This window comes from Dromiciops gliroides, chromosome 4 (assembly GCF_019393635.1).
Source record: "Dromiciops gliroides isolate mDroGli1 chromosome 4, mDroGli1.pri, whole genome shotgun sequence".
NCBI classification, from domain to species: Eukaryota; Metazoa; Chordata; class Mammalia; order Microbiotheria; family Microbiotheriidae; genus Dromiciops; species Dromiciops gliroides.
In genome coordinates, this window is record NC_057864.1 from 25,301,632 (window position 1) to 25,327,938 (window position 26,307).

At 50.1% G+C, this 26,307-nt stretch overlaps 1 protein-coding gene across 1 annotated transcript in view; it reads left to right on the forward strand.

Moving 5' to 3' along the window:
• Positions 1-25,927, forward strand: part of GLIS1 (GLIS family zinc finger 1) — a 124,940-nt gene extending 99,013 nt beyond the window's left edge. Inside the window, exons 8-13 of the mRNA XM_044003066.1 lie at positions 841-970; positions 5,882-6,044; positions 13,078-13,089; positions 20,487-20,668; positions 23,266-23,445; positions 25,540-25,927. Of these exons, the coding sequence (XP_043859001.1) occupies positions 841-970; positions 5,882-6,044; positions 13,078-13,089; positions 20,487-20,668; positions 23,266-23,445; positions 25,540-25,676 (804 nt within the window). The 3' untranslated portion in view covers positions 25,677-25,927. The remainder of the gene's footprint in view (positions 1-840; positions 971-5,881; positions 6,045-13,077; positions 13,090-20,486; positions 20,669-23,265; positions 23,446-25,539) is intronic.
• Positions 25,928-26,307: the final 380 nt, after the last annotated feature.

Sequence of the window (26,307 nt, forward strand, 5' to 3'; positions counted from 1 at the left end):
ATTACCTCCTGGGCCAGCCCAGGATCCCTTCCTTCTGTCACTTCACTAATTACTTACTGCATGCAGGGCATTGGACTCAGTCCAAGGGATGCAGAAAGGTCAGCTCTGACCTCTGACCCCCCAGCCTTCCCAGGCCGGGGAGGACAGTGTTGGATTTCTCCTTTACCAAGACTGAACTAGAAGTGTCACTGTACCCAAGTGTGCCCCCTACTTTGCCATCTCCCTGGCTTTGGTCACCCCATTCCCCCCACCAGGAATGCCCTCCACACTTCCCTCCGTATCACTATATACCCATTCTTTAAGGCCCAGCTCAGGTGCCACCTCCACCCGGAAGCCCTCCCTGGTCTACCTTTACATCCCTCATACACTTTCTCTCTTTTTGGTACAGGGCAATGAGGGTTAAGTGACTTGCCCAGGGTCACACAGCTAGTAAGTGTCAAGTGTCTGAGTCCGGATTTGAACTCAGGTCCTCCTGAATCCAGGGCCGGTGCTGAATGCCCAAGGATGTTGGTGGGTGGATTCGTGCCTGGGTCAGGGGTTGAACCCAGGGGCTTCTGGGGTTCTTTCCATCCATGATCATTGTGCTTTGGATTCCCCACAATGCTGAGCCATATCTGTGACAATGAGCGTCAGATTATGGAGGTTTGAACCCCATTTCTGCTATTCAGTACCTTTGGGACGGTGGCCCCCAAGTCCCTTCTCTGGGCCTCAGTTTCCCTGTCTGTAGAAGGCAGGGTTTAGAGTGGAAGGCCTCTGGGAGATCACCCTAGGCCTCCAGTGAATGAGGGCGCCATTGAAGGCTGTCTGTCTGCTAAAACCTCCCATTTGCTCCTCTCCTAGCTGCACGTGTGCACTGAGGTCGAGTCGGACGTCCTGAATGAGTGCCTGGGGATCCCGCAGGTCCCCCCATCCTCCCAGCATGTCCTGGATGGGAAATGTGGAAGACCCATGGGCCACGAGCTGCCCCCAGGTGAGGCTGCGCCCAGGTGAGGTGGCCCCCAGGTAAGGCTGCCCCCAGGTGAGGTAGCCCCCAGGTAAGGCAGCCCCCAGGTGAGGCTGCGCCCAGGTGAGGTGGCAGCAGTAAGGGTAAGGCTGCTCTGAGAGAGGAGCCAAGGGAGGCCCAGAAAAGTCCTGACTCAGTCTAGAATGGACCCTTTCAGAACCTGGCTCCAAGGGTGAGATGATAAGCATTTATTAAACGCCTGCTGTGTGCCAGCCACTGTGCTAAGGACTAGGGGTTCACAGGCCGAAGGAGTGTCTGCCCTCAGGGAGTTTACATCTCCTGTTCTAAGGCCCCTCCCAGCCCTGACATCCCCTGTTCCAAGCCCCCTCCCAGCCCTGACAGTCTCTGTCCCAAGCTCAGAGGCCCCATGCCCCCTCCCTTTAGGACGCCTCTGACTGCTTCCCTGGCCCCCAGGCTTGCACAGATAGCGCAGCCAGAGAACTTTGGGCTCGTGTTTCAGGACAAATGGGTCGTCAGCATTCCCGGTGCTCGGCATGGGAAGTGATACCAGATAATGGCCTTTTTATTCCAGTTGAAAACCCTCATTTGGGGGCTTGTTTTTGTGTCTTTTCAAAGAAACCACAATAGCCGTGTGTGGAGCCTCAGCCCACTGGGATTTCTCGGATTACTCCAAACTTTTTTTTAAATGTTTTAAATTTATTTTTTCTCCCTCAAAGTTGGAGCCGCTTCAGGTTTTAAAATATGTTAGGGATGGAGGCCAACCCTATGGAGAAGCAGAGAGCGCCGTCATTCAGGGAGGCTGGCTTCGAAGCAGGTTCCCACTCCAGTCCCTCAAAGAGGCCTCGAATGCCCACCCCCACCCCACTCACCTCCATTCGACAGATGAGGAAACTCGGGGAAGAAGGAATGTGGTAGCAGAAGGTCCTCTACAGGGGACTTGATGTTCCTGGCTGGTTTATTTGGGGGCATGGGACCAGAGTCAGGATCGTCCTCAACGCTCAGTCCTCCTCTGATAAGGAAGCCAGGGCTTAGAGGGGCCAGTGACTTGCCTAAGGTCACGTGTTGGCCTGGTGCACTAGAGGGAGGGCTGGTCTTGGGGATGGGAGACCCGAGGTTCAGACCCGTCCTTGGTAATGGCTGCATGACCCTGGGCAAGTCATTTAGATTCTCCGTGCCTCAGTTTCCTTTTCTGTAAAAGGAAGGTAATGATAGCACCTGCTCCCCAAGGTTGTTGTGATAATCGAGTGAGAAAACTCATGTCAAGTGTGTGTAGACCTTAAAAAGCACTAGAGAGAGGCATCCTGCTACATCACTGGGCCTTGGTGGTGTGGACACTGAAGATGTTCCTGCAGAGGAACTCTGCCACCCCCCCCATGTAACCCCCTCCACCCCTTCCCACTAGACTCTCCCACCACTGCCCACTACTAGCCACCACTAACTACTAGCACGGCTGCTAACCGCTGCTGCTGCCCGGGCCTGGAGAGACCCAGGAGATCTTGGCAGACGTAGAGAGAACCCAGCCAGACGGGGAAACTGTCCAGTGGGGTAGAACACTGGGTCTGCTGTGGAAGGGAGGGAGGGAGGGAGGCAGAGAGAGGAGGAGATGGACCCATTCGTGTGCCAGGCTCATCCCTTCCTACCTGTGTTCCTGACTGACCCTCAGGCTCGTCTGTTATTTTTTTTTTTTTTTCAGTGAGGCAATTGGGGTTAAGTGACTTGCCCAGGGTCACACAGCTAGTAAATGTTAAGTGTCTGAGGCCGGATTTGAACTCAGGTCCTCCTGAGGATAGGCCGGTGCTCTATCCACTGCGCCACCTAGCTGCCCCCTGGCTCCTCTGTTATAAAACACTCCAGGGATCTCCAAGCCCCTTTCTAACTGGGATCTGCCCCTGTGGGTAGAAGTCTCCACTGATGTGCTAAGGCAGGGATGGGCGGGGGAGTCCAGTTTCTCTGCCTCCAAATCTGGGAGCGCACACTATTAAGGTTGTGCGGAAGCAAGCCGGCTCTGCTCCCCAGAGTGTCTCAGAAAGAGCTGGGGCCATGGCGTCAGGTGGGACCTGGGTTCGAATGTCGGTTCTGACACTCATTAGTGTGACAACTCCGGGCGTCACCTTCTCTGAGCCCAGGTTCCCTCCCTCTAATGTAAAATCCACCCAGTAGCCCCCAAAATACCTTCCTCAGGGAGTCATTGTCAGGAAAGCTCTTTGTGGCAAACCTGCAAGTACTTGCCAGAGAAACAACTGCTAGGAGTCCTCTCATGCAGTCCCCTTTTTTGCAGATGGGGAAACTGAGGCTCAGAGAGAGGGCCATGCAGCAATCTTGGGGCAGAGCGGGCCCCAGCAGCCCTGTCTCTTGGCTCCTTTGCTTCTTGCTCTGGGTTTTTGGGCCCTCCCCCTCCCCAGCTGCCCAGAACGGCACTGTTTGGGGAACAGATGTTTGGGCCAAAGGTTAAACAATTGTGAATGGTGATTGATGACATGTATTTACACACTGAAGCGGTTCACGGAGGAAGGGGTCTGGGATGCTCAGTCCCTATAGGGGCCAGAGAGGGGCTGGCACATCTAAGAGGGAGAGCTTTGACCTGGCCAGGTGTGGGGCAAGCGGGGTGTCTGGGGCGGGAGAGAAGAGGGGTGAGAGAAGGTCTGAGCCAAAGCAAAGCTTCCCAACCAGAGGGGGAACATCCTAAGAGCTAAGAGGGTTGGATAGGTACTGACACTCCCATCCCCAACCCTGGGACAGATCCGGGTTTCCCCAGGCTCATTCATAGCCATTCCCCCACTGTTAGTGCCGTCCCATGCAAACTACCTTGTATCACTCAACACAGTCAGCCCTGAACATCCCTTCTACACACACACACACACACACACACACACTCTGTCCTGACCAGAGGGGCCACTTCACCACTGCTGGCTCATAATGTCATTCCATGTCTCACCTCCACACCTTTGCCTAGGCTGTCCCTTCCACTGGAAATGCCCTCCCTCCTCACCTCTGCCTCTCAGAATCTTTCGCTTCCTTCAAAGGTCAGCATGGGCCACTTGCTGTGAGGAAGCCTTGCTCCATCCCCAACACCCACCTTTCCCCAGTTGTTAGTGAACTACCTGTCCTAGGATTACCTGGCACTTGCTTGGCAGTGTGCGTGCACTGACTTCCCAGGAGTGCGCAGGCGCCTTCAGGACAGGGGCTGTTTTTCCATTGTGTCTTTGTAGCCCAGGTGCCTGGCACACAGTAGGTGCTTCCCCAGGGTTGGTGTGGTGGGTCTCTGAGTCCAAGCCAGGGTGAAGCTTTGGGGCTGCAGGCAGAAGCCTCTGGGTTTGAACTGCAAAAAGGAGCAGGGCAGGACTGAGTCTCTGAAAGGTGAGGCCCCCCCAGCCCACCAGGAGTGGGAGGGTCTGCAGCCTCGGCACCTCCCTGGCCTATAAGAGATGAGAGAATCAGACCTGTGGGTGTTGTACCTTCTTATTTCACTATGGAGGAAACTGAGGCCTAGAGAGGTCAAGTGAACAAGGTCAGGAAAGTGTTTATTACACTCCTATTAGGAGTCATGCCTGCCCTGGGCTCCCTGATACAATAAAGGAACTTCCTAAGGGGGGAGACTCCTTCCGTAGGGCTATGTGACACCCCCCCCCGCCCCCTGCCAAGGGCCGTGGTCTGTGGGCCTGATTTCCTCTCACTGGCCCCAGACTCCTTCTAGCTTCTGCTGTAGTTCCCGTCTACACTTGCTCATGTTCTGGATTAAGAGGGAGGTTCGTGATGAATTCTCAACAAAAAAGCAGCTCCCTCCAGAAGGGGGGGTGGGGAGGGATCCAGAGTGCACCAAATCCAGCTTCCAGACCCTGGCAGAAAGTCCCTCTCCAGTTTTAGTGATCAAGGATAGAGCCAGCTGCAATTTGAATATCTTCTGAGACGGGGAGCTCACTACCTCCAAGGCAGCCTATTCCATATACAGAAAGCTCTCTTTGGTTGAAGGGCTCCCTTCCGTCGAACTGAAATCTGTCCCCCAGAAGTCCACGATTTATCCTCGTTCTTCCCTCGAGGATTGGCCAGTTCAGCCTTTCAGACAGTTGAAGAAGACAGTCGACCATGGGCTCCTCTATGGGATAGTGGAAAGAGCTGAAGGACCGGGCTTCACGGCCCGTCGCTGTCACTTGTCTCTTGCCTTTGTCTCCATGGACAAGGACCAGGTTGGGTGGGGGGCAGAATGAGAAACAATGGGAGGGAAGTAACAAAGGGGTCAGCTCGGCCTCTCGGCCATTGGAGCTGCCAGAGAGTGGCCAATGCCTCTCCTGAACATCGCCAAGGCAGAGACTGGGCAGCCGTTGTTCGGTGTTAGAGGTTTGAGGACCCCCCTTCTTATATTTATTGTGCATTTATTCTAAATCCTCTTGTACATGGGGATGTGGTTCCCCCAGTGAAATGGAAATGCATGAGTTTAACAAAGGCTCATTGAGTGACATGAATCCAACACCTGGCACATAGTAGACATTTAATAAATGATTGATTGATAGGGGTCCCTTCCAACCTTGGAAGTCTGAGCTTGTGATTCAGTGAGGACACTTCTCCTGGGGCCTTGGTTTCTCATCTGGTTGGACTGAATGGCTTGATCCCAGGATCCTTGGGCATCCTGGCTGCCCATTTCTAGACATTCCAGCTGAAGGATGGTCTTCCAGCCCGTGGCCCCCAGACCTGAGCTCTGTCCTCTCCTCAGCAGGGCCTGCCCAGGGCAGGGGACACAGGCACTTCCATGGTGCTGTACGTTATGCCTCCCCTCATAGAGCCCCAGATCATCTCAGCTCTTGGCTTATTTCTAGGGGAAGAAGATTCCTCTCGGGGCTCTCTGAGAGTGTCTAGGATGGACAGGTACATGGGAGGTGGGGCTTGTTACCAGATGACACTTGGCACTTCCTGTCCCTGCAGGCGTGTTCCCTGGCTCCAACGTCTCTCAGAATGGACTGACTGCTGGGATCCTGCCCCCGCCTCAGGATGGAGCCCCCCGGCACCATCCACTGGACTCAACGGCCATGGCCAGCTCCCACCACCACCTGTCCCCTCTGCCAGCAGCAGAGAGCACCAGGGAAGGGTAGGTGACCCCTCTGTCTGGGAGCCATGCCCACCACCCCCACCAAAACTCTCAATGATCCAGTTTCTTTCTTTCTTTGTTTTTTTTGTGGGGCAGTGGGGGTTAGTGACTTACCCAGGGTCACACAGCTAGTAAGTGTCAAGTGTCTGAGGCCAGATTTGAACTCAGGTCCTCCTGAATCCAGGGCCGGTGCTTTATCCACTGTGCCACCTAGCCACACTGATCCAGTTTCTTGAGAGGTTATTTACAAGTGTTTTCTGAGTCTCCTGCGTGTGTGTGTGTGTGTGTGTGTGTGTGTGTGTATGTGTGTAAGTAGGGAGGGCCGAGGTGGGAAGACAGCATCATGTTCTCTCATCAGGACCAAAGTGGGAAATGAGGTATGGATAAGAAGAACAGCTACTATGCTCAGAAATGTCAGGAGAGGCCTGAGAACAGGGGATGGCAGAGCTGGGAGGGGCCTTAGGACAGGAACTATTGGAGCTGAAAGGCACCTTAGTGATTAATGTCATAACCCCCACATACTCATTCTAAAAAGGGAATACTGAGGCCTAGAAAGGGGAAGCCCCCTGCCCCAGGTCACAGTGCGTGAGCCCACAGCAGGATCCAGGCCTCTCTGCTCCAGAAAGAAGAAGCAAGCTGGCTTGCATTCCTGTGGGCAAGGGGAAGGACAGCCGGCAGCCTCCGGGCCAAGGAATCCCCTGGCCATCCCCCCCCGAAACTCCAAGGTGGCCTCCCTCGATGCCCAATGCTAATGGCTCTTTATTGGACGGACAAATTGCTTTCCTGTGCACTCCATAAACACAGATTCATCAGGCCTGCCTCCCACTGTCTCTCCGCACCCCAGGCCACCCCCACCAGACCCACTCACGCCTGTGCCGACAGGCAGAGCTGGGTCCCCAGAATGTCGCTGTGACCCACTGGAGAGCCTGGAACACAGTAATTGAAGGCAAATGCAGGCGTCCAAAGATGCCCCACGTTCTGCCTACACAAATGTGCTTCCTATTAAAGCCAGCTAATTGGAGCTGAGTATTTAATGTGCTAATTGGAGGGCCCTTAAGAAAATGAGTTTTTCTTGCAAATAAACAGAATTGGCCTGTTCTGCTGTCTCCAGTGCCCCACCCCCTTTGCCTTCTGCCTCTCTTGAGACCTCACCAATGACCTGGCCAGCCCATCCTAGCCTAGAATTCTGGAATTTAGCAGCAGGAGGGACTTGCTAAGAGCAAGAAGGACCCTTAGAAGCCATTGCCCTAGTTTTATAGGAGAGGAAACTGAGGCCCAGAGAAAGGGACTCACCCAAGTTTTTGTAGCCTATAAGTAACAAAGCTGAAATTTGAACCCAAGTCCAATGTCCTTTCCGCAGCATGAGCTGAGTCCAGTATAATCCCCATCTCCATTGAAACATGAATCCCCTCTATAGCATCTTCAACCAGCGATCATCTAGGCTGTTTTCATTCTTCCACTGACAGGGAACTCACCACCTTGTGTTCCATTATTAAGAAATTCCCCCTTCCATCCAGCCAAATTCAGCCTCTAACCCTCACTTAGCCTCACTTCCACCCAGCGGGCTCAGTTCTGTCTTGGAGGGCCAAAAAAAGAATCATTTTAATCTCTTCCAGGATAGAGGCCTTCAAATACTCAAAGACAGTTATAGTACCTCACTCCTGCTAAATCTTGTCTTCTAAATTCAGAAAGCATCAGTTAAGTACCTATTGTGTCCAAGGTTAGGGATGCAGAGACAAAAACAAAATAGTTCCTGTCCTCAAGGAGCATACATTCTAATTGGATAATTCCGAATTCACACAGGTATAAGCTAATATAAAATACATGTGAAATAAATCCATACAAATATATGGAATAAAGATACATATGAAATAGACAATAACATATACATATGAAACAAATACATGTGAATATATGAAATATACACATATAAATATATGAAATAAATACACATAAAATATATATGAAATAGATACATGTGAATATATGAGATAAATACACATGAATATATTAAATCCACATAAATATATATGAAATAATCACATGTAAATATGTGGAATAAATACACATAAATATATTAAATCCACATAAATATATATGAAATAAACACATGTAAATATGTGGAATAAATACACATGAATATATTAAATCCACATATATATGAAATAATCACATGTAAATATGTGGAATAAATACACATGAATATATTAAATCCACATAAATATATATGAAATAAACACATGTAAATATGTGGAATAAATACACATAAATCTATTAAATCCACATAAAATATATATGAAAATATATATGTAAATATATGCAATAAATCCACACAAAATATATGTGAAATAAATACACACAGTTGTCAGTGGCACCAGCAATTGGGACCATCATGGAGAGCTTCTTGTCAGAGGCAGCACTTGAACAGAACCCATATGGGATTCCAAGAGCTAAAGATAGGGAGAGCATTCGTAGTGGGAGGCCGCCGGTCCAAAGGCACGGAGATCGGAGCTGCACTAGACTGCACAGGAAGCAAAAGGCAGGCCACTTGGCCTTGACTCTGGCCTCCAGAGCTGGGCTGGAGCTGGGTGAAGAGCAGCTTCACATCTTGTATCTGATTCAGAGACACGAGGGAGCCAGTGTCTTCTCTGACCTCAAACAAGGGAGCGATGGTCTCTAACCTGTGCTTGAGTCTACAGGTCACTAGTGTCTTCAAGTAATCCTCAAAGGACATGGAGTCAAGGCTGTTCGCTGTTCTGATTGCCCTCCTCCGGTCACCCTTCAGTCGACCAATGACCTTCTTAAGCTGGGATGGCCAGACTAAACACAGTACATTCCAGATGAGGTCTGACAGGCTCAGAAAGTGGGCGAGCCATCCCCTCCCTAGTCCTGGACACGAAGCTTCTCTTCGTAATGCCCCCAGACAGCAGCTCTCTTCTCCACTGCCATATCACATGGTTGATGTCTATTAAAGGTGACTGAAGCCTCTGAGTAGAGTCCCAGAATCTCACTGTTGAAACCTCAGGGACCAGCTGGATCAACCCATCCATGGACAAGAATCCCCCTACAACACTGCCAACAAATGGTCAGCTGACCTCTTCTTGAAGACATCCAGGAAGGAGGGACCTCCTGCCTCCTGAGGCACTTTGGGGCAGTTTCCTGTCTTCCTGCCTCTTCCTCCCTCATTCTGCCCTCAAGCAGACCACCTGAAGCATCTCCATTGGAATTTCCTTTACGTTTCCTTTGAAGAAGTTTTGTCCCATGCCTTCTATCCATTTTCTTTCTTTCTTTCCTTTTTTTTTTCTCTTTTTTATTCTGGGCAATGAGGGTTAAGTGACTTGCCCAGGGTCACCCAGCTAGTAAGTGTCCAGTGTCTGAGGCTGGATTTGAACTCAGGTCCTCCTGAATCCAGGGCCAGTGCTTTATCCACTGCACCACCTAGCTGCCCTCTATCCATTTTCTATGTGCTGGTCATCCCATCTTTCATCCTTAGTTCTGTCTCGTCCAGGAATCTACAGTGACTCCTGTAGCTCAGGAGCTACATCTGCAGTCTTTCAGTATCCTCAGATATAGTCTATTCAAGCCTGATAACAAGAGCTTTTATCTCCAGATTTTATAGCACTAGTTCTTTGACTCACCCTCTGGACTAGACCCTAACTAGGATTAGGGTTAGAAGAATGGACTATTGGGGCACCAGCCCTGGCTTCAGGAGGACATGAGTTCAAATCCAGCCTCAAACACTAGATACTTACTAGCTGTGTGACCCTGGGCAAGTCACTTAACCCCCATTTCCCTGCAAAAAAAAAAAGAAGAAGAAGAGTAGACCATTTCAGAATCTCTCTTAACCTTGCCATACTCCTGAAAATCATTATTGTGCAGTTGTTTTTCAGTTGTACCCAACTCTCCATGACTCCATTGGGGATTTTCTTAGCAAAGATATGGGAGTGGTTTGCCAATTCCTTCTCCTGCTCATTTTACAGATGATGAGAAAACTGAGGATGACAGGGTGAAGTGACTTGCCCAGGGTCACACAGCCAGTAAATGTCTGAGGCCAGATTTGAATATCAGGAAGATGAGCCAAAAGGCATGGGGGATCTACACAGTAGATGGGGAGAAGGTTACAGGTGGGAGGATACAAGAAACCTTCACAGAGAAGGAAACTCCTGAGCAGAGAGAGCCTGGATAAGAATTCTGAGAGAAAGGTTTGGCTGGAGAGAAGGCATTGCAAACATGGGGACTGACTTCTCGGAGGGGAAGGATGGAAGTTCAGGGAACAATCATAGTTTGGGCTGGAATGGAAGACGCATGAAGCAGGGTATAGTGAAACAGAGTTGGCTAGATGGAGTGCAGCCAGATTGGGAAGGGCCTTCCATGCCGCCTGAGGAATTTGTCTTTTTTCCGCAGAGGTCCCTAGGGAGCCACCAAAGACTTTTGAACAAAAGAGTAAGTGTACCACTATAAACATTTAAGTGTGGCAAGGTCTTTTCCCCTCTCATTTTAGGGATTTGTTTAAAAGCCTGTTCTTAGTAATAGAATCACAAGGATATGATCCATTTTAGGGCCAATCGTGTCCTTACCAAACACTTACTAAAAAGATTGAACTAAATTGCAGTAATCCCAGCAGTGTATGTGTGGATCTGATCCTTCACCAGCATCGGTTTTATTTTTATACTTTTTATTTATTTTCACCAATTTGAAGGGTGTGAGGAGGTGCCTTAGACTTGTTTTCATTTGAATTCCTTTGATTATCAATGAGGTTAAACATTTTCTTCAGGTCATTATTTACCATTTCTGCTCCTTCTTTCCATGGGTTGGCTGTCCGTTTAACCATCCATCTTTTGGAGACTTGTGGCTGCCCTTTTAGATGAGTATCAGTTCCTTGTACATAGGTCACCTAATCCAATCTGACCCACGTGTCTACCAGCTTTCTCAGTGACATTGGGAATGCATTATAATTCCTGTGTGGGTGTCTGGGAGCGATGAGAGATAAAGGTCAAAAAGGAGCTGCCTTTGTAAGCGCTCCCCAAATGACCCATCCCTCAAGACACTTCACAAATATCATCCTAGTAAAAGATAAATAAACGGCCAGCTCCCGAGCCGGCCTTCCTGTCGGGCCTGTGGACACAGCTCTGCCTCATCCATCACCTGGCCTTACATTCCTGGGTAAGTACACGTAAAGAATTTTTACACCCGTGAGCCCCAGTGATGACAAGAGGCGATCCCTCACCTCTTAGGCCCCCAGATGCTTCCCACCCACCCAGTCCCCTCAAGGTGCCCATCCCAAATGTGAATCATAGCGCCACCAAAGCAGCCAGGACACCCAGAGCCTCCCCCCAGGCTGGGGGACAAAAAGACTACTCATGGTTGACACGAGATCGGGCTTGATTTCAGTCCCTTTCCCCTTGTGAGGAGGGGGAGGGAGGACTCATATTCTGGCCCCTCTTGCCAAAGTCAATGTCCAGTCCAGCAGTCCTTGCTCCCAGAGGGTTTCCCAAGACATTTAAATAGTTTGACAGAATTCTCTAATTTACTCACAAATGTTCTAAGAGGATCTGACTTCATTACCAAATATATTTATACTGGCCTTCAGTCAGAGGCAGAGGGTTTGGTTGTGTGTCTGTTAGATCTGTTTTTAGAGGGGTTGAAGGCAGAGCCCTCCATGTGCCAAGACAAGTCGTTTTCTATTCATTTATATGTGTTTTCTTGAAAGCCAAAGTGTTGAACTTGGGCATGGCTGGGCCAGCAGAGAACGCTGCCCCCCCCTCCCCACCCCCACCCCCAGTGGACCTGCTCCATTTTGATTCACTATTTCATTTTTAAGACTTCAGGTAGCACCGTGTTCTTTCAACACACGTTGTGGCGTCTGCTGTGAATAACGACAGGTTCTGTTTAATAGCAGCCGCTTGTGAAGACAGTAAATCTTAATCTCTAGTAGACTGGGGATGGGAAAACAAACTCTAGTTGCCGCTGGGGGGAGGCCCCACATCTCTTAGGGGTTAACCCGTCACACCATGAACCACCAGCGTTGGCAGGGGATACATCAATACTTCAGGGCACTGGGAGCTCGCCATCATGAGTCCCCTGCCATGGTGGGTGGGAAGGTTCAGTGGTAGGCTCAGAAGAGAATTCGTTATGGAAGTCACTGGATGTCAAAGGACCTGGGTTCAAATCCAGGAGGAGCAAAGAGAAGAGCCCAGATCAAGAGAGGTCATCAGTGCTTGAGACAACTCAATCTCAAAGGCATCGAGCTCTCAAAAGGAGGAGAGGATTTGTTTTAACCCAAGCAACTGGGGGGAAAAATCAGCTTCCCCAAAATTGAGAGAATATCAGTAACTACTGATCTATATGCCTGGACTGAAGCAGCATCCTCCTGGTTGGCCTCCCTGCCTCCTCTCCCTCTTTAGCTCAGCTACCAAAGAGATCTTCCTAATGCACAGCTCTCTGCATGCTCAGTAAACCCCAGTGACTCACTGGTATTTCCAGAATCAAATATAAAGGCCTCTGTTTGGCATTTGATGGACTTCACAGTCTGGCTCTGGTCTACTTCTCAGCCCTGTTAAACATTACTCCCTTTCATACACTTACATTTATAGATTCTGTCTTTCTTGCTCTTCCTTACATCTCCCACCTCCATGCCTTTGCACTGGCTCATGCCTGGGATGCCCTTCCTCCCCACCGCCTCCTCTTGTAATCCTTTGATTTCTTCTCTTGGCCCTGGGAGTCCTTTTCTCTTTTTGCACACTCCCCATCACGTCCATTTCTGGGGTAGTGTGGCCAGCAGATGAGTTACTCCTTTGCTCAGCTTGGCTAACTCCTTTTCGGCTCTCAGGTCAGTTCACTGCTGGACTTGGTCAAAGAGAGCACAATCCAGTGCCCTCCCCAGCTCTGGGACACTAATCATTGGTGGGAACTCAAATAGCTTTGATGGAGCTTCTGGCCTCACCAATCACCTGGTCACTCCCATCTCATGATACATACACATTTGCCTAAAATAAGCAAAGAGTAAATATCAAAAATAAGCAGACAAGTAAAGGTTAGGGTTAGGGTTAGCACCCACACTTACAATACAAATTAAATAAAGCAACCCTCAGCACCATATATGCTCAGAGATACAAGCTAAATGAAGTCCCTTCTTCCACCCAGAAATTCTTAATCTGCTCACTTTGTGGAAAGAAAAGTGCAAAAAAGTCAAAGGTTGGAGTCCATTCATCCTTTTATATTCCAGCTCAGGCTCGGTCATTAGTCCTTCTGGTTTGGAAGCCAGTTAGAAAACTCCTTGACTCCACATAGCCCCTTCCCTTGGTCACTCATCACCAGAAGGAGGCTCACCAAGCCACCACGTGTTGGATTGAAACCAGCAGGGAACATCTCACATACTCTTTACAAGCCACTGGAAGGATGTATACACATATACTTTAAGGACTGGGCTCTCATAGGTCACAACATCCATTACAAGTAGAAAGAAAAAAAGGGGGGACAGCTAGGTGACACAATGAATAAACCACCAGCCTTGGATTCGGGAGGACCTGAGTTCAAATCCAGCCTCAAACACTTGACATTTACTAGCTGTGTGACCCTGGGCAAGTCACTTAACCCACATTGCACAAAGAAGAAGAAGAAGTTTTTTGTTTTTTTTAAAGGACTTGAGTCAAGAGACACTAGGCTTCAGATACAGGGTCTGACACTTTTTAGCCATATGGCCAAAGGGACATCATTTAACCTCTTGGAGAGTCAGTTTTCTCCTCTGTGAAATGGGAATAAGACCTAGATGAAGTGTCATGCAAACTTGTGTTAGAATCCCGTGTGATGGTCATTAGGGGCACCTTTTTGCTGATGTGAAACTGAGCCTGGTAAGAACAAAGTGACTTTCTGTGGCCATCTGGCTGAGGAGGAGAGCCAGGCTTCCTGTGCCCATTAATCACATCAAGCTGAGTCAAACATCTTACCTGAGCATCATTAACTATGCACTTTACAACTACCTCGGCCCAGGAGGGTCAGTGCTATGATTATTCCCATTTTACAGATGGGAAAATGAAAGCCAGAGGAGTTAAATGCCTTAAGCAGAGGTTACACAGCTAGTAAATGTCAGGGGCACAATTCTAATTCAGGCTTTCCAGGCTCCAAGTCCTACACTCTGCCCTCTGTATCACATAGCTATCAAAAGGATCTCTAATTACCCTGGCATTGTCACTGTTCCACCACTACCCTCCTATCCCTGGTGCCCACCCTTCTGTGGATGCCCCTCTCTCTGCCCTTAGTAGAACGTAAGCAACCTGGGGGGAACATTCCTAACCAAACAAGAAGAGGGGAAAACAAAAGATAAACTTAGGTCATGCTGATGACATAAAATCAAACAGCTTTTGCACAAACAAAATCAGTGCAGCTAGTATCAGAAGGGAGACTGTCCTTGGGGGAAAAATTTTCCCCTCAAATATCTCCAGTAAGTGTCTGATAACCCAAGAGCAAGTACCATTTCCCAAATGGTGGAAATAAAAAGTGATCAGAAGAATTCCAGACTATAAATAACCATGTGAAAGACTGTCCCCCAAATCATGCAAATTAAAACAATCCTGAGGTTTCAGCTCATGCCCGGCAAACGTGGAGGGAAATGGCAAAAGATGGAAATAGTTAATGTTGGGGGGCCTGAAGGAAGACAGGCACAGTGGAGCCATGAATTTGGCCAAACATTGTGGGAAATTCTATGGAATGATGCTTTAAAAGCAAATAAAACATGGCTACTCTTTGACCCAGACATCTCATTGCTAGGCATATGTCCCCAAGGCAGTCAAAGATAGAAAAAGTATTGAGCACATGATAAGTAGGTCCCAAACCTGCTTCAGAAACAAGCAGAAATAACTTCACCAAGGCTGATCATGGGTACACCCCATGGGATTTATTGAATGTCACCAAAAATGGGCTGACTCCAGCTAGAGCCTGCCGAATGGCTGGAGCCAGGAGAGCAATCCAAAGGCCCTCCATGGGTGAGCACCTCTTGAACTCCCTAACAATGTGTAGACAGGGATATGCTAATTTACTGAGCCCAGTGAATTACTTTACAGAAATGGATGGGGTTTCAGATCGCAATTCAGAATCAGGTCATTGCCAACAGGAATTAGAGGAGTTATCCATAAGAAGCCAGGAATTAATAATCAATGCAGGGGCGGCTAGGTGGCGCAGTGGATAGAGCACCGGCCCTGGATTCAGGAGTACCTGAATTCAAATCCGGCCTCAGACACTTAACACTTACTAGCTGTGTGACCCTGGGCAAGTCACTTAACCCCCATTGCCCCGCAAAAAAATAAATAAATAAATAATCAATGTAGATTGTACCAGGAAATGGCAGCAAAAGTTTAGCAGGGACTGAATAACCAGCAAGATATAACCCATTGGCTGGAAACATTAATGGCTCAGTACATTTCATGGACTGACCGATATATCCTCATACGAAAACAGAGACCTTGAAATACTCTGGGGAGCTCGACCAATAAACAGGACTCCTATTGCAGACTGACCTGCTACCCACAGTCACCAGTATCAGACATTGACCAATAAAAAACTCAAGGACGATGTTTGCAGTGGGTGTCACCACACCAAGCATTCCCAGTCGCCAAGGTCCGTAAGGCACCAATTGCTCTCTGAACAGAGGCAGCACAGAGATCAAAATCATGTGAGAACAGGATGGTGTGCATAACATGTCCCCGTTAATCTGTCTGCTACCAGAATTGACCTGAGGATGTCTTCAGTGAGCGTCTGGGCAGTGAATGAGCCCCAGGCTTTTATTTCTGTTCAGAAAGCAGTCATCTTGTTCACTTGCACCACCATTGGTAGTGGATAGAGCACTGGGCCTGGAGTGAAGAAGAGCCTTGCACACAGTAGGTGCTTCATAAATGTAGGTGGAGCCAAATTGAAATTAGGGTCTTTCAGCCCTCACAGCCGGTGCTCTAGAGAGCCTGTAACCCCATTCTCAGGACCTTTGGGAGGGAGAGTCAGGAGCCGGCACTAATCTTAAATTTTTGACACCTTGAAACTGGAGAGGTCCAAACTGGCTGTAATAAGCCCCAAGATCTTCTGTTAACACATTGTTACCAGTTCCCATTAATGCTATGAAGAAATGTGTATCTCTAATAGGGGCTAATTTATTTTGTTAATGACTCAGATTCATTGAATTTGGTATTGGCTCCTGTTTTGGCATCTCAGAGCTGGGAGGGGCCTTAGAACAAAACAGGTAGAATCTAGAACTTTAGAACATAGAATATTCCAGCTAGAAAATGCCACAGTGATTATCTAGTCCAACCCTGCCCCCCACTGCCTGTGTAACTGAACAAAATGCCACCCCTCTGGGCCTGAGGTTCCTAGAAATTGGAAAGGGAAGCGATTTTTCCCAGGTCACCCAGCAAGTTCCTATCCCTATAGGCTCATCCCATTCTCTGCAGAGTGCAGCCTAGTCTGGGGGATCTCCAGAGGATGGAAGTGGGAGGTCCCCAAACCTGGAAGACCCCACCTCCTCCTTTCTCCCTCCCAGAATCCCTTTCTTCATTCTTGACTCAGCACAGGCACCAACTTTACATGATGTGCCCCCTCCCTTCCCTCCTGGCTACCTTGGATTTGTCCTCTTTCTGTTTATTCTAGGAGAAGCAGCCAGGGACCTGACCCCAAAGCCAGGAAGACCCGAGGTCAAGCCCTGCCTTGGGCCTATACCAGGAGCCACAGAGCTTCAGGTCTTCACATCCCCATTTTGCAGTGGAGGAAATGGAGGCTCAGAGGGGTTCAGTAACTTGCCCATGGTTACATAGCTAGTGTCAGAGGCAGGATTTGAACCCAGGATTTCCTGAGTCCAGTGGCCTATCACGACACCAAACTGACAGCTTCCTATGGAATGGTTGAGCTGGAGAAGGCCCCAAGAGAAGAGAAGCAACCTTCGGGAAGGGCCCATTTCATCTTGGGCTTTGTATCCTTCCCCAGTGCCTAGCACAGTGCCTGGCACATGTAGTAAGTACTGAATACATGCTGACCAATTGACTGGGTAACCTTAGAGATTATCTGATTTAGGGCTTCTTAACCTTTTATTAATGCCGCCGAGGCAGCCAGGTGGTGCAGTGGATGGAGTGCTGGGCCTATAGTCAAAAAGACCTGAGTTCAAATGTGGTCCCAGACTAGCTTCGTGGCCCTGGGCAAGTCAGTTAGCCTTTTTTGCCTCACTTTGCTCAACTGTAAGAGGGACTAATCATCGCCCCTCCCTCCCAGGATTGGTTCGAGGATTAAGTGTGATAATACTTAGAAAGGGCCTCACACAGTGCCTAAAACCCGTCCTGAGTCCAGGGATGGCAGAAGGGGCACCTCCCCTGGCTGGGTGACGAGAGGCCTCCCCTGGGCCGCTCCTAACTCTGGGAGGCCCTAGACCTCAGGGGCTCTCACTTCTCAACCTCCCCGATTTCTTACCTGCCAGACTGGAGTCTGGAAAGGGCCCCGTGGATAGGTACCAGCCCGGACTCCAGTGTGACCCCTCATGACTCAACGAGGCTCTTTCCAGCTGTGCGTCAGTATCCCCAGATGTCCCCCCAAACCTCTCTCCACCCGCCTGCCCCCTCAAGTTATTGTCCTGGACCCTCCTCCCCTTCAAGTCTGCCCTCCTAGGGAAAGCTGACTTCTCTCCTCACCTCTCCCTTGCTTCTTACCCCCTTAAACCATGGCTTCCAAGCCCATGGCTAGATCCCTTTCCCCACTAGGCCAGACACATATTCTTTATTTTGGAGAAAAACCTTTAGTTCTTTGGCTGTTTGATGAATGGACATCCTATGTCCCCTCCCCAAGGGCGGGGGGGGGGGGGGCGGGGTGTGTGGCGGGGGAGGGACGAGGAGGACCAGTCTGACGGCCTCCAGTGTGGGGGGCGGGGGGGGGGTAGCCATTCCATTTTAGGCCAGCCCTCATTTGAGGTCACGTGTATCAGAGCAGCTTGGGCCGTATTCCCCTGTAGCCTTCCCCCACTCTAACCTTGCCCCCCACTACCTGTCCTTCCGTATCATGAGAGGGAAGGTCACCAGAAACTGTCAGGTGTGTAACTCAAAATCTGACCGGATGGAGTAACAATGACCAGCCTTGTATGTCATCATGGGAAGATGGACAAACATTTGGCGGATGTTAGCAAGCACGGATTAAACACCTACTGTGTGCTGCCAAGCCCCGCGCTCAGTGCTGGGCGTATAAAGAAAGACAAACGGTTAGAAGAGACTTTTTTTCCCCTTGTACTTTTCCCGTGACTGTCTATGGGGAACGACGACCCTCTGTAGGCCACGCATACCTCAGCTCAGCTGCGGCACCGTTTTTATAGCCCTTCAGAGGACCCCAAGAATCTCCGCTTCATTGTGTCTCGGCTTCAGGCGGGGGGGGGGGGGGGGGGGGGGGGGATCGGCCCTGGCTCTAATCTATTACACAAACGAACATTTCGTCATTTGCTTTACAAAGCTCTGAAGCCTGTAACTAGAACCAGGTCTGCCCAACAGCTGAAACCACGTACCGGGAGGAGCCAAGAACTCGCCGTAATTTATCTCACAGTTGGCTCCGGGAGTTCCCAAAGGATCAGCCATCTCCATCCTCCTCCTCCTCCTCCTCTTCCTCCTCCTCTTCCTCCTCCTTCTTCTGGTGCCCTTTAAGGCCTCTCTTCATAAACTCGGAATACAGTGAACCTGGATGAAACCTTAGAGCCAAACACACCAAGACAAGCCCAAGCCAGAGACAACCTTGGCACCTAGAATGGTCTGCCTAGAAGGAAGCCTGGAAAAAGCTGACAGATGTCGACACTTTCCAGGGTCCCAGAGCAAGTGAGAACGGCGCTAGGCCTTCATGCCCAGGACTCACTTTACAGAGAGGCCGCAATGGGGTGTGGCAGAAGGAGCGTTACACTCGGACACCCGGGTTAGCCAAATTTTGACTTTACATATGAGGAAACCAATGGCCAGAAAGGAAAATGACTTGCCCAAGGTCATGCAGCTAGTAAGCAGCAGGACCCTAATTCTTGGCTGGATCCCGGAGGCTCAGTCCAGGCCTCCCTCCCCCTTTGCTGCTGGTGACTTCAGAGTTTCCCCAGGAAGCTGGGGCAGGGCAGCCCAGTCCGTGACAGAGGCGGCTCCTTGAGGCAGAGGGCCGCTGACGTGGAGGCCAGCTGGGATTCAGGCCTCCCCTCCAGGCTGAGGAGCCCTCCGCCCGCCTTCTCACTGGCAGTGGGGAAAATACTCCCTTGATTGAAACAAATTGAAACCTGAAACGTCGTATCGGAGCCCGGTCATTAGTGCTAATGAGTTTGCCGCTTACGCAGCCAGACAGTGATTAGACATTTCAGTCTTATTACCCAGAGTGATGAAGACAAGCTGGGCTGGGAAGAGGAGGGTTTGCTCACGCCTGGGGGTCAGCCAGTCCCTGAAGGATTATTGCTCTTTGAAAAAGGGAGGGTTTAGGAAAGAACTCAGCTGCTTAGGAGAGACCTTCATTAAGGCTCCTGTGAATTGTGGGGTGGCCCGGACTGGGGTAGGGGGGCACTTTTGGGAATGAATCCTGACAGTGGAGATCCAAAGAATGGCCCAGAGGTAGGGGGGGGGGGAGGAGAGCCTAGAACAATGTCAGAACCAGGAGGGGCCTTAGAACCCAAAATATCAGATTGGAACAACAAAATACTGGGGCCAAAAGGATACTTAGAGAATGTCAGAAGGAGAAAATATTATGTGAGAACTCGGAAGTTTCAGAACACCCAATGTCAGAGATTGATGGGATTTTTTTTTTCAGGGCAATGAGGGTTAAATGACTTGCCCAGGGTCACACAGCTAGTAAGTAAGTGCCTGAGGTCCGATTTGAATTCAGGTCCTCCTGAATCCAGGGCCAGTGCTCTATCCACTGAGCCACCTAGCTGCCCCCAGATTGAAGGGATTTTTGAAAACAACGTTACAAAACAGAGAACCGAATGTCATACTAAAAGGGACTTTAGAACAAAGAATGTCAGAAACATGACCAGGCCTTTGCCTTGACCCCCATAGGTTTTCTCCAATCCTCCAGACCATATTCTGTCCATGATGCATTTCATTGGCTCTTACTAACTTTTGCTTCTTTCTATCTCGGAATGGCTTTTAAAAATCTGCAGTTTGGGGGCAGCTAGGTGGCGTAGTGGATAAAGCACCGGCCCTGGATTCAGGAGTACCTGGGTTCAAATCCAGCCTCAGACACTTGACACTTACTAGCTGTGTGACCCAGGGCAAGTCACTTAACCCCCATTGCCCCGCAAAAAAAAAAAAAAAAATTTAAAAAAAAATCTGCAGTTTGATCTCAGCAGAAATCCAGGTTTCTTCTAGCAAAGGACATTGAAAGAGACCACCACCACCATCACCATGGGCGCTTCTGGGCCTGTGGCTCACGTTCTGTTTCTCTCAATTCACCCATCTCTGTTTCCCTCCCCAGGCTCACTCCAAGTATCCTGACTCCTCTGAAAGCACTCATCCCACCTGCCCTCCTGCAGAAACACCCACTGCCACCTGCACAGACCCACCCCCCTGGAGGACAGCCCTTCCCAACACTCTCTAGCAAGCCATACCCACCGTTTCAGAACTCCGCAGCAGCAGCACCACCTCTGGCCCCGCAAGGTAAGAATCATGATCGCCTGCTCCATCTGCTTCGGGGGCCCATTAATGTTCAGAGCCCGGCAACCTTCCCTGGGGGCCTTACAGAGTTTAGTGGAGATGCCCTCCTTGCCCTCAGGAAGCTTAAAATCTAGGAGAAAAAGGACACAAATGCAGAAAAGTGTAGTAATAAAAATTAACGATAATTCCCATTTCTCTTGGACACTTGAGTTTACAAAGCACTTTGCTGACATCATTCCCCTCAGGTGAGTAGTTCGAGGGGTTATCCTTATTTTTCAGTGAGGGTCTTCGGGCCAAGCCCAGAATGCCCCTTGTCTTGGGGCACCCCTTGGGGCCAAGGACCTCCTGGGTCTCATCCCATCATGTTCTACAGCTAAGAGGCAGCTCAACAGAATTGATCAATTCAGAGTCTGGGGACTCGTCCAAACCTCAAGTCCCGGAATTACCGTAACTTAAGGCCACATGGACCAAGCGTCTTAGGAGAAGGGTGACGCTGGGCAGGGAAGAACAGCTGCCTGCCTGGATACTCAGAGGCTGAAGGGAGAGGAGGGGCCTTGTGGGAGAGGGAGGGAGGGGACATCTCTCTAGTGTAATTGTAGCAAAATTAGTTATGGAGGATGTAACACAGGCGTCCCTGAGGGGCAGTGATGTTTCCCAGACCTGGGCATTGGCACGTGCCATGCATTTATTACCTGTATGACCTTGGACAAGTCACTGAGCTGCCGTAGGCCTCAGTTACCTCTTTTATAAAATAAGAGGATGGGGCTAAATGATCTTTGAGACCCTTCCCAGCTCCAACCATCTCTGTTTTAAGGCCCTCCCAGCCCTGACATCCCCTGTTCTAAGGCCCTCCCAGCTCTGACAGTTTATTTTAACTGAGCTCGATATCCCACCGTTGATTCGATGTGAAAGGCTTAAGTCTGCCTGGATTCATGATATCACCAAACAATACTTGATTATGCTCCTATAACAAGTGAAATCACCCTAAAACCACAAGAGGGATTTGGAGGAGCCTTTGCCAGCGCAGAAACAAGTACCAAGGCCGACTTGGGGTTTGAAACCATTACAAATAAATTTTCTACCTCTCGGTCTCAGATCTCAAGGAGGAAAACCACACTTCCCCCATGCACCAGCCCACGCCTCCTGACTGCCTTTCACATCCATTGGTGTAGAGAGGCTGAGCCCAGGGAGGGGAGGGTGAGAGTGAAGGCGTGAACCTCCCTATCACCAGCTCTCTCCCCAGTGCCTGCCATGGGCCTGGGTCTCAGAGAGAGCCCCTGCCCAGAACCCTCTTGTCATCAAAACCCAAACTGACCTCTGAGACTGTTCAATTGAGCCCCCTCCCTGATGGATGAATTCCTTCTGAAGCGTCCTTGGCCAGGGGTCAGGCTAGCCCTGCTTGAAATACTTCCTGTGACAGGGCCTCAATCCTTCCTGACCACTCAGACGGGCAGTACGGCCAAACGGAATTTTCACAGGGACAACCAGGGAAATTTGAGAACAAAGAAAGAAAGAAAGCCAAGCCTGTCTTCAGACCACAACGTTGCCACATGTAATAAACGCACGTTTAATATTTTAGAGGGAAGAATTATTCGGCCACTGAAACGTTCTCCCCGCTTCCTACCTCCTAGCCCGATAGCACCATGATGTCACCTCAGCTGTCCTGGCTGTGTGAAGATCCCTGGGCTGGGTCCTTCCTGGGAGGGGCCCAGAGTCCAAGGCATCCAGCTGCTCCTTCTTTACAAATCAGGAAACTGAGGCCTAAGTAGGTCACAGGACCTGCCCAGTGTCACTGAGGTCACAAATTTAAACAGACAGCCCCTCATGGAGGTCACAGCTCAGTAAGGGAGGAGAGGATAGAGACAACGCAGTGGACCATACGTGGTGGCACAATGGGTAGGGAGGGAAGAAGACACTGTCATTTCCTGCCTCTGAGACATGCTGACTTTGTCGCTTTGGGCAAACCGCTTAGCTTCTTGGTACCCTGGTGACAGAACAATTCTAGATCTTCACCGCCGGGGAGACCTGAAATTCTCCTGTACTTGAAATCACAAACTTAGACCAAAGAAAGAAAGAAGCATTAGGGCCGTGGCTTTGATGACGTCCCCAGGAAAGCTGGGTCTCATGGAGAGATCAGAAAAGAGCCCCTACCAGTGGTGGTTATAAAGGCTAGAGGGTAACTCATCAGGCATGAACAGGGAAGGGAGTATAAACTTGAGGGTAGGACTGGGGATTATGGGTCAGGGGTCAAAGAGAAATAAGGACGGCTTAAGGAAGGGAGGATAGGACATCATTGGCATAGTCTTTTAAATTTCAAAGGGCCTCCCCAAGCCTGTTGGGCAGACACCACCAGAGGCCACTTAGTGCCACACTCAGGATCTGTGGGTTCGTGGTCTGAGCCCCAGGTTTGTGCCCTTTGTCATTTGCTGCAGCTGAGGCCTCGCTCGGCCCCCACACTGAATCCAAAGCAGTACCCACAGCCGGCCGTTAGTGGCACAGTAGCCGACATTGGCCGTGATGGATGAGGAGGTGCTGGGAGGGGGAGGGGCTGTGCGCGTGGCCTGTTGACTCAGTGGTCCCTCTTTGTGCTCCCTCCCCAGGCTACCAAGGCAGCTTTCATTCTATCCAGAACTGTTTCCACTATGGTGACTGCTACAGGGCAGTGGAGCCAGCCGGCAGCAGCAGTGGCGGTGGGGACAGTCTAGCGGGAGAGCCCCACGGCTTCAACCCTCTGCGGTCCAATGGCTACCACACCCTCAGCGCCCCCTTAGCTGCCCAAGGTAACCTTTCTCATGGGGCTGGGGTTCGAGGAAGGGCAACAAGCCTTTGGGCCTGCTGTTCATCCAGTGTTTATTAAGCACCTCTTGGGTACCATTCTGAACCTCCTCCCTGCCCTCCCGGAGCCTGTGGTCTGATCCAAGGCTGACTGGTTCTGTTTTACTAACCTTTATTAAACACTTGCTATATGCAGAGCAGAGGCCTGTGCTGGGTCCTGGGGGAGATGGGAGGTTTAGGTGAGGAAGGGTGCCTGCCCTCTGGTCACAGATAAGACAAGAAGACTGCAATACAGCAAGTCACACGAGATGCTCACTCACCATTGCCTGGTGGGGTCCAGGAGGGAAGGTCATTACTGACGGGCATTCTGAGAAGGCTTCCTGGAGGAGGAGGATCGGAGTTGGGTTTTAAAGGCTACACCCAACTCTGAGCTCTGAGCTGAGGGGGATCCAGGAGAGTGTCTGAATGGTATCCTTCTCTTATGTTAACCCCCATGAGAACCCTTGAAAGCTGGATCAGGAATACGGACCTGACTCTGATTAGGGGCAGTTTGGGGACAGCTGGGGTGGGCAGGAAGCACTTCCTATGGGACACAGGTCTGGAGTGGAGTCTTGAAGGATAAGAAAGACTTGGGTAGGTGGAAGGGACTGGGGGGTAAAGGAGACCTTTGGTGGGCAGGGGGGGACTCCAGAGCGCACAGCAGGTAGGTGTCGGAGCCTGGGCACAAGCCTCCTCCCAGACCAGTGTACCCTCAGCACATGCTGCATGTGGGCACCTAGATATTGGGGTGTGTGTGAAGATAATAGACCCTGTTCTCTGGTTGCTCACTGGCTGCCTTTCCAGTCTTCTTATACCTCACAACCCTCCCCGAACTCTAGGCCCCAGGTGCACCGACCTGCTGGGCAGACACATTACTTCATCTCCCATCGCCATGCCTTTGCCTTGGCTACGCCCCACACTGGCATGGCTTTCCCTGCTCATCTCCACCTTCTGGCTTCTCCAGCTTCTTTCAGATCCAATCTTCTGCAGGAGACCTCAGTCTGGCCTGATCAATGCTAGTGCTTTTCCACTGAGATTACCTCTAATTATACATGCCTACACATGTGCATGTGTCTATATGTACACATAATATATATGTATATATGCACACATGTGTGTAGACATGTGTACGCATACATCAATATATATATAAACTTGCGCATGTGGAGTTGTTTACATTTCCTTTCCTCTAGAACGTCCGCTCCCTGAGGGCAGGGACTGTGTGTTTCCTTTTCTTTGCATCCCCAGGGCTTAGCACAGTGCCAAAGCTTTACTGACCCACTGGTCGATCAATATGACCCCTCTTGTGTGCCGGGCACTGTGCTAAGCTCTGGGGAATGAAGGCGACTTGGTTTTAGTGTCTTCTTGTGACCCTCTCACTGAATCTCTTGGGTGGCTTGGGCCTCACTGGTTGGAGTCATATGATATGATGATAACATTAGCTCACATTTCGGTATGAAATATGAAAGTTAACCAGACTTTCTTGGCCTTAACCCTGTGAGGTGCAAAGGTTATCTTCCATTTGACAGATAAGGAAACTGAAGCCTGAGGTCGCACAGCTGGTAAATGACAAATTTGGGGTCCAGAGTAGGGTTGTATTACTCCAGGTAGGTATAAGACAGCTGGATAGCCCAGTGGTTAGAACACTGGCTTTGGAGTCAGGAAGACTTGAGTTCAAATCCAGCCTCAGACACTCACCAGCTGTGTGACCCTAGGCAAGTCACTTTACTGCTGTTTGCCTCAGTTTCCCCATCTATAAAATGGGGGTCCTAATAGAACCTACCTCCCAAGCTTGTTGTCAAGGTCAAATGAGGTCATTTTTGTAATTCACTTTCCAAATCTTAGAACACTGTAGAAGAGGTCATTGTCATTTTTGTTGTTTGTCCTTAATTGTCTCTCCATTAAGTGTTTGCTCCTAATGGCAGAGATTTACCTTTCTTGGTGTCTCCAGTATAACATAGCACACACAGTGCCCAGAAAACAGTTGATGCTTAATAAATGCTTGCTGGCTAACTGACCAACTGACTGACCTCATGCTCTCTTCCCTTCTCTCCGGGCAGGCTATGACACCCTGTCTGATGGCCCGTGTGGACCCCAGGAGGCAGGCACCACCAGCCCAGAGGAGAATGGCTTCTTCCCCAATGGCTCATTTGACCCCTGTTTGAATTCTCTCCCTTCCATCTACACTGACACCTAAGGCCCAGCCTGGCCCACCTGTCTGTTCACTCCCTCTCATTGTACCCACGCTTCGCCCCAGCCTGGCCTTCCAGGCCCGCATATTTAGCTCGGGCTGGAAGCCTCCATGAGCTCCGATAAAGCCAAGCCCAGACAGATCCCCGACTTCCCAGCCCAACACTAATCCCACCTGGGAGCCACGGATGGGCCAGGAGCCTTGGACCTGGCCCCTGCCGGGAGGCTGCCACACAAGGAGGCCCCCGTGAGTTCCTCCCAAGTAGATTACCCACGGCCCAGAAAGGACACTCCCCAGGACACCAGAGGCAGCCAGGGCCCCTCCTCGAAATTATCTGGACTTTTTTTTTTTTATTTTAAGATCACAGACCTCATGTATATAAATTGTACAGAACCGACGTCCATTTCCTCAGCTGGTTTTATATGTTCAGTTTTACAAGAAAGCATTAAAAACTGGAAACATGCAAACAAGTGACTGACCCGCTCTGTGTCTTGGGAAAGGGCAGCCGCGAGAAGCAGATTGGAACAAAGGGTGGCCCTGGGCTTCCTCCCCAGCCCCAGTCCCAGCCTTGCCCTCAGGTCTGCTCCCAATCCTGTCACTGACTTGCCGGCAGACCTCAGCCAGCTTGATTTTCTCT